The following is a 14,311-nucleotide window of genomic DNA, read 5'->3' as shown; positions in this document are numbered from 1 at the left end:
TTTTGTTTTGTTTGAGTTATTCACGGAGTAACGTAATAATATTACAGTCTATTATTGTAAATATTACTGTAAACACAATAATATTACTGTGGTTAACGGTAATATTACCGTTGTTATAGTAATATTGCTGTCAACCACATCAATATTATTATTTTATTTGAAATTTTTTGTTTGTTTGAGTTATTCACAGAGTAACGTAATAATATTACTGTCTATTATTATAATATTACTGTTGTTATAGCAATATTACTGTCACTCACAGTAATATTAATTCATTTGGCTTTTTATTATGTTTATATTTGTTGAACGGTCAACATAGTAATATTACTTTATTACACAATAATAATGAGTTTTGTTGTGTTAATATTACTGTGCTAGAGATTAATATAGCAATATTACTGTGTTAAACTATAGTTTATTTAATTTTACTCTATTTAACAGTAATATAGTTAATATTACCGTCAATCTCAGCAATATTACTATTTAAACGGAAAAAAAAAGGTTACATAAAGAAAGAAAAGAAAAGAAAATTCAAAAAAATCAACGCCGGAATCCGGCGAAAAAATTCGGAAGAAGGAAAAAAAAATTTGAAAAGTCAAAGCCGGAGACCGGCGGCAAAAAAAAGTTTTGAAAAAAAAAGTGTGGGGTCAAAATTGAATACTTTGTGAAAATTGGGGTCAAATTAAAGTTAAATTAAATTAAAGATGAAATTAGGGCATATTAAAGTATGAGGGGTGATTTTAGTCATTTACAAAAATCTGGACTATGTGTGGACTTATTGGTAAAGAAGGTTTTTGTCTGGATCTCTTTATGAATAAGTACCAATTGATGGACTTATTTGTAAAGACTCCTAACTTTTATATGAGTTCCTATTATTATAAAAATCAAATGTTGTGTATAAACTATATAATTTATTGACGATATTAGTGAAAACAAAGAGTCACTCCATTAGTCATAGTTTAAAGTTCCACCAAAAAATGTTAAAACACATCAAAATACTCGAAGACTTCTTTTCTTTCACCGAGTCAAGCCTTGTTATTCAAAGACATACTATTATTCTAAAAAATACAAATTAAATTTTCGACATAGACGATAAATACCAGTTATACCGATAATACATGGCCTAGTAAAGACCGGGAGATAGTCTTGGCACAACAAGAACATCAAGTGGTGTGGCTTTGCTATTTGTCAAACCAACACTTTCAGTCATATCGACAATTTCATTTGACACCGTGGAGAGATCGAACGCCTGCAACAAACTAGCCAACACTAAATGCAACATATGCAAGCCGAAACTTATCCCAGGGCAACTTCTCCTACCAGCACCAAACGGGATCAACTCGAAATCTTGGCCTCTAACGTCTACATTCGCGTGGGGCCCACTCAAAAACCTCTCCGGTCTAAACTCCAATACATCGTCTCCCCACACGTGTGGATCTCTATGCAACTTCCATGCGTTGACTATCAACCACGTGCCTTTTGCAACAAGGTAGCCTCCGACGGTGGTGTCTTCTGTGAACTCTCGCGCGCCCCCTAAGGGGGCCGCTGGGTGTAGTCTCATCGTTTCTTTCACTATGGCTTGCAGATAGATTAGATTGGTAATATCAGATTCGTTTACTCGTCTTTCTCTCCCAGCGTGCTCGTCTATCTCTTGTTGAGCCTTTTTTAGGACACTAGGATTGTTCAATAAGAGGCAGAGTACCCATACCAACATGACTGTAGTCGTGTCACTCCCGCCTCCAATTAAAATCTAACAAAGAATCGTTGATCACATGTTATAATTTATAAACATCATTTAATTTGTTAAAAAAAATGGGAAGTTAAATGCTACACATGGTTATTTACACCGGGTGAATTTGTACCGTATATTTGATTAAATAACTACCCACTAAGCACACATACACATTGGTGTATGTGATTATACGTAGAACCATGTGTGTAAATAACCAGGTGTAGCATCTAATTTCTAAGAAAAAAAAGGGGGGAAAAAGAAGGACTTTGCTATGCTATAAGTTCATGCATTCATGATATTACTAATTTGATCATATTTTAAAAATAAATTGATGAAATTTCGACTACAAAATCTTCAATCTCTTAAGATATATATTATTAATGGAGCCTATAGTGTTTTTTGTTTTTGGAAGGATTACAATTATTAAAACTAAATGAGTTCACTAATCAGTAATTAAATAAGCATATGTATTAATTTTAATTATACCGTGCATGTAGCTTTGATGATGGTATCAGCATCATATTGACATTGAAGATTAGCAGTTTGTACAACTGACAGCATCACATCCATGAAATCCCGATCATCATCCTCGCCGGAATATTCCTTTTTTTTCCGGTGCTCATGCTCCGCCAACCAGCCTCCAACGATTCCGTCGAATTCTTTAGCAGTCTCCTTCATTCTCTTCTCATGCCCACCTAAATCCATCCACCCAAGATAAGGCAAAGCATCGGCGGGCACAAACATCCCCGCCAAGTCGAAGAAGTCCCTCATCACCGCCATGCACCGCCTCGTCTCCGCTCCTCCTCCTCCACCGTAGTCATAACTCTTCCCGGCCACCATCCTTAGTACCACATTCAAATTCAAATTGCTAAACCACTGCTTCATCTCCACCGATAATTCCTCCTTCTCCTCCCAGAGCTTGTAAAGTTCGTTAATGGAGCTTTGAATTTCCGACAAGCGCGCGTGTCCGAGAAGATCTACTCTACGGTTCGAGAGAAGCTCGGCGGCGACAAGTTTGCGGATCACGCGCCAGTAGGCACCGTAGGGGCAGAAGGCGAACATGGCGAAGTTGTAGCCCAGGTGTTTGGCGGCCCTTAATTGCGGACGGCCAGACACGGCGGCGTCGCAGGCGGTGAACAACTTTTTGGCCAGCTCCGGGCTGCTCACCACCACTGCACGGCGGAGCCCTAGACGGATGGTGAAAATGGGTCCGTGTTTATCGGCGAGGGCGGCTAACTTTATGTGGGGGAGCTGTGACCCATCACCACCGTCTCCCATGAGGTGGAGATGGCCAGTGAAGGGCCGTGCGCCGCCAGCTACCGGCGGCGCTTTGCTCGTAGAGGTTAGCCGGAGACGGTAATAGTAGAAAAGGAAAATGAAGGATATAGCGATGACGTAGATGGTGGTAGAGCTGATTATAAATTCCATGACTAATTAATTAATTAGTATTGTTTGTAATAATTGGCAGGCTGTGATTCCATATCTAGTAAGTAGTAACATATATTTATAATACTGATATACATTGGAGATGATTAATTATTGATGGATGTTCTGTTTGATTTCACGTATGGGGCCCTCGCCCCCCTTGGAGGGGGCTGCTTATCTTGAATATTGGTTCAAATTCAAACTTCATTAATTATCAGAGTGGCAATTTTTCAACTCTATCTATCAGGAAAAAAAAGAAAAAAGAAAAAATCTTAACAAGATCATGATTTTTGTCCCTGTCTATCATAATAGAATAGATTGCCCCACCAATATTGCTTCATTGTCGATTCAATCTCTTGGAGAAAACCACTTGACAACAAGAAGCAACTCATGATACACGTGGGAATGGAATGAAGAACGGATTTAATCAACATTTATTTGCCAGCCCGAGATGGTTGTTTTGCTCCGATCCCTACACATTCATCTTGGCCCAAATACTGTCCCTAATATAGGCGAAAATCTCATTTTCAGTCCGGCCCAATGAGGCTCGCATACCCAGGTACTTGTTATGTAGGTCCACAATCTTGAATCTGAGAATTTGATGAGTGGATTCCTGCTGAGTTGGTGGAGTTTTCGGACTAAACACCATGGTCAACTTGTCGAGGTTGATTCTTGCGTACTTGTCTAGCATATCCTTGAGCACGATAACGCCCGAGTCCAAGGCCTCACAGCACAACAGTGTGTCGTCGGCCAAGCAAAGATTAGAATAACAGTGTGTCGTCGGCAAAGCAAAAATTGGAAATTGGTGGTGCTAATGGCGCCAAAATGCACACCCTCGCGATACAAGCTTTTGTACAACAAATAAAAAGATAGGAGATAGTGGGTCGTCTTGGCGGAGGCCTCTCGAAGGCTGAACCAAACCAAACTGTGTACCATTAAAAAGGAAAGCATATGAGACCGAGGTAATGCAAACCATAATAAGATCAACAAAAGTAGAAGGAATACCAGGCCGACAAAGAATTTTTTGAAGGAAAATCCATTCAATTCAATCGTAGGCTTTACATATATCTAATTTAAGAGTCATATAATTCCTACGATTTTTCGAATTAAGCTTTATAAAGTAACTAGATACCACATGCTCGATATCCTCCACTATCTCTCCACTCTCTTGTACTATCCCTGATTTTGTTAACCTTGTTTGCTCGTTGCCAATGTTTTGAAAACTAGACCGAACATCGATCCGGCCAAGTTACCGGTCCAATCGGAGTCCAAAAAATAAATTATCTAATTATTTTATTAATTAAATATCTTAAATATAATATCTTTATATGTTTATTATATTTTCTTCCAACTTACTTCACTTTTTGGCTTTTTTAATAAAAAAAAAATTATACTTTTTTTTTTCTTATTACTCTTCTCTCTCTCTCTCTTCTTGCTTCTTTCTTTCTTCTTCCGTCTGCTTCTTCCTCTTCACGGCTCACACACGTCTCCCAAGATATGTCCTCCTCTTCTTCCTTTTCTTTTTCTCCCTTTATTTGTTATTTCTTCTCTCATTTCGCAATTGCTATCCAGTAGCTTATTTTAAAAGAGTTCAGATATTTCTTACAAATTACCAAACACGTTGGAAGAGCTTATAAGCTCTTAAACATCTCATAAACTTCTTTTAACATTTTATAAGTTTAGACAAACACCCTCTTAGTAATTATTCTTGTGTGATGGGGTAGTCAATGACATAAAAAAGAAAAAACTTTGTCTGGAAAAAAAATTAGGATATTATTTCTAATAAAACTCAACGTTGGACAACAAAATAATCGGCGGTCAACGATATCTTCTGACTGACTATCAACATCGGCGACGGTCAAAATCAAGGTCAAAATTGGATTATGTGTCAAATTGGTGAATTTGTAAAATTGAGATTAAATTAGGGATTTAAATCATTAAATTCAGGTTAAATTAGAGTTTAAAAGCATTATGAGTAATTTTGGTATAATATAGTAGAGTTTTCTTAATAAAAATAAGTGTTAGATGGGTGAATTAACTTCCAAAAAAAATGAATATCCTTTTTTAATTAAATAAGTTTGTCATGGATTTATTTACCATCTTCTTAATTAAAGAGATTATTAGTGAAAATTACTCAATATTTTTACAAATATTATAATGGATCCAACCCCTTTGTATTAGTAGTCATAACCCCTCATCTATTATTTTTTTTAGGATAAAATGACGATGTATTAAACTAAATGCGTCAGTTCAATGGGTAAAGAAGAACCCTCATTACAATAGTCACTAAATCCGGTAGCTAGCGCATGGGCCAACATATTGCCGCTGCGTTTAACAAAAGAAAAATCGCATAATAATAAAGAACTAGCAATGCGTAAAATGGCTTCAACGAAAACTCCAAACGACGAGAGAGAAGACTCTCTCGCTTTAAGAACCTTGATAACTTGTAAGCAGTCACCTTATAAAATGATCGAGTGCCATCCGTGATGTCGTGTTTGGTTGATAGCTGTCAAAGCCGCGTGAGCCTCGCAATCCTCCACGGTCGGCCTACCTTTGAACTTGCGGACCGCCCACCAAATGCATACCCCACGCGAATCCCGTGCAACTATCGCCACCGAATAGAAGTCCTTCTCGTTCGGCAAAGCCGCGTCGAAGTTGAGCTTGAGCACTCCCTCAGGAGGAGGATTCCAACTGTGTGCATGCACCTGCTTCACACCCGGGTTGGCCAAGATTTGGGCCTGTGTATAAGTGTCAAGAAACCTCCGATCATCATCATACTGACATTGAAGATTAGCAGTTTGTGTTAGAGTAGGTGACCAACAAGCCAACTTGTGGCTGTGGTCTTTCGTATTTATTATTGTAATAAACGAACCTTTATTCGTATTAATGATAAAACACATTGGCATTCTATATCTTTGTCCCTTTGTCACAAGCATAGATATAGTCCTTACAGTTATTACAAGTACTAGTAATTGATCGTTAGGATCGTGAGATATTTACTTAAGTATTATAACTGTTAAACGTGTTCCTAGTCGAAGGGTTACGCCACTAATGAGGATATCGGCCTTTCCCATTAAGACTAGCACTTAGTGTATGTGTACTGCATCTCATCAGTAAACGGTATTGTGATATCGGCATGCACAAGTGGGTGCTCGTAAGTTGACGAGTTCACTGAACTCCCTCACCCTAGAAATCTCTAAGTGGTTCTCAATAATCGAGTAGAGATATCTATGGTATAGTTGTACACCATTAGTCCTTATGACCTAGACATCACCGTGACTTCACTAGAGGACCAGCTGTATCGTGACCTGTCCCTGAGTTCCACCGAGGACCATCCCAAGGGCCAGTGTTCGTGCAGTCCGAAATCTAGTGGGAGGTCTGTGCATTGTAGTCGGGGATTCGATCGCTAGAATAGTCTTGGATGTCCTGTGTGTTCTGAAAGTTTGTAATCATTCTAAGTCTCTGGCCAGAGCTGACTAAGTGATGATTAGAGAATTCGATTCTTTAAGTCATGCACGTAAGGATTACAACACTTAGAACGATCGCACCGTTATTGAACATATAAAGAGGTCTCGATGAACCAATGCCTCTAGTTCGATCGGGACATATGAATCGAAGGGACCGTACTGTACGTTAACTATATCTGAAGGTTCTTGCAGGCACTTCATTTGTATCTAGGGAATCATGACGCGTAGTTGCTAGACGCCAATCTTGATTCGTTGGGTGATTAAGGTGAAACGAGCTTCATCTTAATTGTAACTCGAAGGGGACGAGTTTTGACCACAAAGAGTTGTGGGCCCACGGCTAGCTTACACCTGAACCATCGAGGGTCACACTGCTCGTGCACATGAGATCTTTGAATAAACGGTCAGAGATAAAATAGTTTATCTTTGCATAATTGGAAGTCAATATGATTGAGTCCAACATTCGTAATTTGGAATTATGAATGAGAATAAGAAAAGGAAAAGAATAAGCGAACATGTTAGTGAACTTTCTAAATCGGGAAGTTTCCAAATTTAGAAAGTCCACTGAACTAGGGTTTCCACTTTTGGAAAGTTGGAAAATAAGAGATGGCACTCGTAATGACGAGAAAATTATAATGACTCGGAAATTGTAATCGTTACAATTTTTCGATCATTGAATTGAGAGATACTAGCGATTAAAGAAACTAACGAGCTTAAGCTGTTGGGCCCAGTCCAACTTAAGCCCGCTAGGGTTTCATGCTAGGGACTATAAATACATGATTTATAACCCTAGCACACACACACAAAAAACCCTAACCCTAATCGGCCACCCTCTCTCTCTCGCCCTCTCTTCCGCGCGGCCACCACCGCGCCACCACCGCCGCTCCGTCGCCGGAAACGGCCGTTCCTCGGCCGGCTTTTGTTCGGTATTCTTTCTCCTTTATTTTCTTTCCGTTTTATTCTAACTACTTCGTGTCTAGTGCCACGATTTAGTAGATCGAAGTATACGAGGTGAAATCCGAGAGGAGGAAGACCGTAGATCGAAGAATCGAGGAGCAACGCACGAGCCGAAGCCGCACGCTGCCCCACGCGCCGCCTCGCACAAACCGCGCGTGCTGTACACGCGCCGCCGTGAGCTGCCACACCGCCGCTGCTGCTGCTCCATTGCTGCCCCGATTCTACGGATTGGTTTCCGTAGTAATCACGACGAATCGTTCGCTCCTACCTCACGCGTCAAGAGGTAAATACTCGAAACCCTAGTTTCGTTTTAGGGTTTAATTTAAACTATGATTTCATGCTTGTGTTTGTATGATTTTATGTGATTATGTGTAATCGATTAAATCGTTGCGAGCATGTTATTTGGTTTAAATTGCGAGCATGTTAATTGATTTAAATTCGGTTAAATTTATTAGCATGTATGTTGTTTTTTAATTTCGCTGGAAGCGCAAAGGTACGCAATTAATTGATTTAATTTGTCGGGCATGTACTTGTGTGCTTTAAAGTCGTTTAAATCACGTAAAATTTTTGTTTTCCGCTGCGTATGCGTGCCCGAAACCCAACAGTGGTATCAGAGCTCGTTGCGCAATTAATTGCGTTTCATTTTAATATGCATGTTCGATTTATTAAAGTAGCGATTGTCGTATTATGTAATTGGGAGTTTTCGTAAGTTTAAAATATTTTTGAAATATTGTTTAGAATTTTTCCAGCTTTAAAATTGTTTAAAATTTGAAAATCGGATCTGAAATTGTTTTTAAAATGTCGGTTTTTAAATGTTCGGATCGAACCGGCCGAACCGGCCGGTTCGATGGTTGTGTGCGGTTTAGTTGACCGAATCCAAGTGGATTCGGGTCGGTCAGACCGGTTCTCGGTCCGACTGACCCGGCCCACTGATTTGGGTCAGCTGGACCGGACAGAACCGGCCCGATTCGGTCCGAACCGGTCAGACCGGTTGGGCCGAACCGGACCACTGAAAAAATAAAAAAAAAATAAAAAAATTTTTATTTCAGATTTCTAAAATTAAACTTAAAACAAATTGATTTTAATTTTTGGAAAATTATTTTCAATTAATCCCAAATTAGATAATTGGATCGACAATCATCTATTTTAGTAAATAAGTGTTAGATTAATTAATTAATTTAAATTGTTAAATTGATTTCAATTAATAGAACACATATATAATATTGATTATAAGTTCAACTTAATTAGTAGTACCTCAACATTATTTGAATGACTTATGCTAGTTGAGGTTCTATAATTATTTTGAAAACTCGATAATTAATTAATGTAATTAATTATGAAATTAGGTCGTATGTTCCTCTTAGGACAATATGCGTTTTCCATATACCTTTAGAGAACATAGATGTAGGAATCACATAGACCAATCCAAAACCTTCTGATGAGATAAAACACTTAATCAAAACCCCTCATTCTTTTAATTAAGAATCATTTCAAGCTATAAAGAAAAACCCAATCTGTTGAGTTATTTCTTTCCTTCTGCCAACGGTTGGATTATGTGTAGCCCTTTACTATAGTGCAGTAAGCCGTGTTAGCGGGGAGTGCTATGGTAGAGTAAGCTGTAATTCAATTGACATAATGATGAAGGTAGCCATAGAAAAGGGTTATGTTGAATTAACGTGGTCGGCTAGATTAACTAGGGACTGCATTAGTTTGGCATAATCGAGTTCTATGAGCATCTTTGATTGGTAGGTTAGACTTGACACACGACGATTTTGATATTCGCGAGATTAACTTAGGTCATTATCAAGTGTGAGGAAAATTAATTTAGGGTCATATTGTGGATATGATTGATTGTGATCTACCTTTGGGCAAATATAATCGGGCTAGATTAACTACGGGTTATATTTGTCTATTGGACCTAAAGCCCATTAAGAAAAATCAGTTTTCTCGTTTGTCTACTAGAGGGAAGTGGAACTCGATAAAATTAGTGGGAGAACAATTAAATAACATAAGTCCAAACATTTAATTGTAACAATCATTTAACGCGAATCTCTAATAATCCTCTTCTCTATATGTCTCAGATAATTATGTCTAAGAATCCCATAATGTCAATCCTCGACAATAAACTCAATGGCCCTAATTACCTAGATTGGTTGCGTAGTCTTAAGCTTGTGCTAACTGTTGAGGGGCGTCTCTATGTTTTGAACGAGAGACTTCCCGCCACTATACCTGCTACAGCGACTGATGCTGAAAAGGAAACTTATGAAGTTTGGAAGAAAGATGACACCCATGCTAGGTGCTATATGATAGCCGCCATGGAGCCCGCGCTTGCGAGGAAATATGAGTCTCACTTGCATGCTTTCGATATAAAGGCTCATCTCGATAGCATGTATAGTGAGAATATTAGGGCATCGAGATACGCTGCTACAAAGGAGTTGATCACAGCGAGATTGCGCGAAGGGGTTTCGGTCCACGAGCACTGTCTCAAAATGATCACTCTCCTTGAAAAGCTAGTGAATCTCGATGTCACCCTCCCGGCCGAGCTCTCGTTGGATTTGATCCTGTTGTCTCTTCCTAGTTCCTATGAATCGTTCATAGTGAACTTCAACATGAACAAACTAGATCCTCCCTTGGATGAGTTAATGAACATGTTGGTCAGCTTCGAGTCCACCATTAAGAAAGAGAAGTCTGTTCTCATTGCTGCTCCTTCTGGAAAGAAGAGTTCTTTCCAAAAGAAGAGAAAGGAAAGAGTTTCCTTCCCAAACAGCAAGTTCGAAGTGGGTGAAGGCAGTGGGGGCCCCAAAGCAAAGGTTAGCAAACAAGTTGATGATGCTTGCCATCACTGTGGAAAGAAAGGACATTGGCGCCGCAACTGCAAAGCTTACCTAAAGCAGAAAGGTTCTGAAAAGGGTACGTATTTCATTGACGTAAATTTGTCTGTCAACTCTTCTTCTTGGGTATTGGATACGGGCTGTGGCTCACATTTGTGCAATGATTTGCAGCTAATGACAAGAAGTCGAAGACTTAGAGCGGGTGAGACCTACCTAAGGATGGGGAATGGAGCAAGAGTTGCTGCTGAAGCCATTGGCACTATTTACTTAAATGTTTTGGATTCTAGTTTTCCTATTGTTTTGAACGATTGTTTATTTGTTCCGTCGCTCATTAGAAACCTTATTTCTATTCCTGTATTAGATATTGAAGGTTTTACTTTTGTTTTTGGAAATTCGATTTGCATTATACAAAAGAATGAGAACTTAATTTGCAAAGGACGACTATTAAACAACTTATATGAACTAAATCCAAGTGAAATACCTATTAACGTTATATCAGCAAAACGTAAGGAGATAGATCAAAACCCCGCACAACTTTGGCACGCTAGATTAGGTCATGTCTCTTTAAGAAGGATGAACGATTTTGTTAGTGAAGGATTGTTCTCTTTGGAGGACGTGAAATCACTACAAACTTGTGAATCTTGCCTTAAAGGGAAAATGACCAAGTCACCCTACAAAGGGGTAATGGAACGAGCCGAAGGTCTTTTGGATTTGATCCATACAGACGTATGTGGTCCACTAAGTGTTAGTGCGAAGGGTGGATATAACTACTTCGCTACCTTTACCGACGATTATTCTAGGTATGGGTATGTGTACTTGATGAAGTACAAGTCTGAAACATTTGAAAGGTTCAAAGATTTTAGACATGAAGTAGAAAAGCAACTCGGACGAAGTATTAAGAAGCTGCGATCCGATCGTGGTGGAGAGTACTTGAGCATCGAGTTCATTGACTATCTAAAAGAAAATGGGATACAGTCCCAATGGACTCCACCGGGAACTCCTCAACTTAATGGAGTGTCCGAACGTCGGAATCGAACTTTATTAGATATGGTTCGATCAATGATGGGGTTCACAAACTTACCGGCATACTTGTGGGGTCATGCACTCCGTACTGCCGCGTATTTGCTGAATAGAGTTAACACCAAAGCAGTTAAATCCACACCTTATGAACTTTGGCATTCCCGGAAACCCAATTACAAACATATTAGGATATGGGGTTGTCCCGCTTATGTGAAGCGATTAGTGGGAGATAAGTTGGATAGTAAATCCGACTTGTGCTATTTTGTGGGGTATCCTGAAGACTCGATGGGATACGAGTTCTACTATGTCAAAGAAGCAAAGACGTTTGTTTCAAGAAATGCCACCTTTTTGGAAAGGGAATTTCTATCCGATAGAAAGGGCAGCATGATAGAACTTGAAGTAGTTCAAGAACCACAAAGTGAAGTTCAAACGCAAGAACAAGTAATCGAACCAATACAACAAACCACTAATATACCTCCTGAACCTACGGTACGTAGATCCGAAAGAGTTCGGAAAATACCGGACAGGTTATTCCTCCTCGAAAATGATGAAGATCATGTTGATCTTGGACGAGATCCAAGAACATACAATGAGGCCGTATCGGATGCGGACATGGGACATTGGCTAACTGCCATGAAATCCGAAATGGACTCCATGTACTCCAACAAGGTATGGACCTTGGTAGATCCACCTAAAGGAATTGTTCCTATAGGCTGCAAGTGGATCTATAAGAAGAAAATTGGAGTGGATGGAAAGGTGTCGACCTATAAAGCTAGATTGGTAGCAAAAGGATACACTCAAAGGCAAGGTGTTGACTATGAGGAAACCTTTTCGCCGGTCGCGATGCTGAAGTCCATTAGGATTTTGCTGGCCATAGCTGCGTGGTACGACTACGAGATATGGCAAATGGATGTGAAGACCGCCTTCCTTAATGGAGATATTGAGGAAGAAATTTACATGGCGCAGCCGGAAGGCTTCATATCTTCTGGAAGTGAGCAAAAGGTTTGCAAGCTCCAGCGATCCATTTATGGATTGAAACAAGCATCCCGTAGTTGGAACATTAGATTCGACTCAACTATCAAAGAGTTTGATTTTGAGAAGAATCCGGAGGAACCTTGTGTATACAAGAAGGTTAGTGGGAGGGCAGTAATATTTCTAGTGCTTTACGTTGATGACATTCTACTCATTGGGAATGACGTAGGAATGTTACAGCAAACGAAAGCATGGTTGTCCACACGTTTCTCAATGAAGGATTTGGGAGAAGCATCTTACGTATTGGGAATACGCATCTATAGAGATAGAGCAAGAAAGATGCTTGGCTTGTCCCAAAGCCTGTACATAGACACCGTTATGAAACGGTTTAGCATGGAAGAATCCAAGAAGGGATTCTTGCCAATGTCCCATGGGGTTCGTCTCTCGAAATCTATGTGTCCCCAAACACCTAGTGAAATCGAGGAGATGAAAAGGACGCCCTATGCTTCTGCCATAGGAAGCATAATGTATGGCATGCTATGTACTAGACCCGATATTGCGTATGCTGTGAGTGTCACAAGCAGATATCAGTCTAACCCCGGCCCGGCTCACTGGAAAGCCGTGAAAGATATCCTCAAGTACTTGCGAAGAACTAAGGATATATTTTTGGTCTATGGGGGTGCCGAGTTGAAATTAGAGGGTTTCACTGACTCTAGTTTTCAATCGGACGTGGACGACTCAAAGTCGAATTCTGGATTTATATTCACGCTTAATGGTGGTGCCGTGTGTTGGAAAAGTTCCAAGCAAAGCACAACGGCCGATTCCACTACCGAAGCGGAATACATTGCAGCGTCCGAAGCTGCAAAAGAAGGGACTTGGATAAGGAAATTCATCCAAGAGTTGGGTGTCATTCCTGATGCTAGTGATCCAGTACCGTTGTACTGTGATAACACCGGAGCCGTGGCGCAAGCTAAGGAGCCGCGATCTCATCAGAAGTCGAAGCATATTCTGAGGAAGTATCACGTGATCCGAGAGATCATTGATAGAGGTGAAGTTAAGGTAGAACGAGTCACCTCGGAAGAGAACGTTGCAGACCCCTTCACGAAGCCTTTACCAAGATCGGTCCATGAGAAACATCGAGAGTCGATGGGATTGCGGTTTATGGGTAGTTGGCTTTAGGTCAAGTGGGAGATTGTTAGAGTAGGTGACCAACAAGCCAACTTGTGGCTGTGGTCTTTCGTATTTATTATTGTAATAAACGAACCTTTATTCGTATTAATGATAAAACACATTGGCATTCTATATCTTTGTCCCTTTGTCACAAGCATAGATATAGTCCTTACAGTTATTACAAGTACTAGTAATTGATCGTTAGGATCGTGAGATATTTACTTAAGTATTATAACTGTTAAACGTGTTCCTAGTCGAAGGGTTACGCCACTAATGAGGATATCGGCCTTTCCCATTAAGACTAGCACTTAGTGTATGTGTACTGCATCTCATCAGTAAACGGTATTGTGATATCGGCATGCACAAGTGGGTGCTCGTAAGTTGACGAGTTCACTGAACTCCCTCACCCTAGAAATCTCTAAGTGGTTCCCAATAATCGAGTAGAGATATCTATGGTATAGTTGTACACCATTAGTCCTTATGACCTAGACATCACCGTGACTTCACTAGAGGACCAGCTGTATCGTGACCTGTCCCTGAGTTCCACCGAGGACCATCCCAAGGGCCAGTGTTCGTGCAGTCCGAAATCTAGTGGGAGGTCTGTGCATTGTAGTCGGGGATTCGATCGCTAGAATAGTCTTGGATGTCCTGTGTGTTCTGAAAGTTTGTAATCATTCTAAGTCTCTGGCCAGAGCTGACTAAGTGATGATTAGAGAATTCGATTCTTTAAGTCATGCACG

General features: G+C 40.0%; 1 protein-coding gene across 1 annotated transcript; it reads right to left on the bottom strand.

Moving 5' to 3' along the window:
• Nucleotides 1-999: 999 nt before the first annotated feature.
• LOC105973202 (flavonoid-6-hydroxylase) lies at nucleotides 1,000-3,185 on the bottom strand. The gene is made up of 2 exons (XM_012998220.2): nucleotides 2,219-3,185; nucleotides 1,000-1,750 (listed from the first exon to the last, which is right to left on the bottom strand). The coding sequence occupies exons 1-2, from the start codon at nucleotides 3,158-3,160 to the stop codon at nucleotides 1,124-1,126; spliced, it is 1,569 nt and encodes a 522-aa protein (XP_012853674.2). The 5' UTR covers nucleotides 3,161-3,185; the 3' UTR covers nucleotides 1,000-1,123.
• Between the last annotated feature and the right edge of the window lie 11,126 nt (nucleotides 3,186-14,311).

Source organism: Erythranthe guttata, chromosome 8, assembly GCF_056151865.1.
Source record: "Erythranthe guttata isolate IM_541 chromosome 8, IM_541, whole genome shotgun sequence".
NCBI classification, from domain to species: Eukaryota; Viridiplantae; Streptophyta; class Magnoliopsida; order Lamiales; family Phrymaceae; genus Erythranthe; species Erythranthe guttata.
Note: the sequence above shows the minus strand (reverse complement) of the source record. Positions and strands in the feature narration are given on the sequence as shown.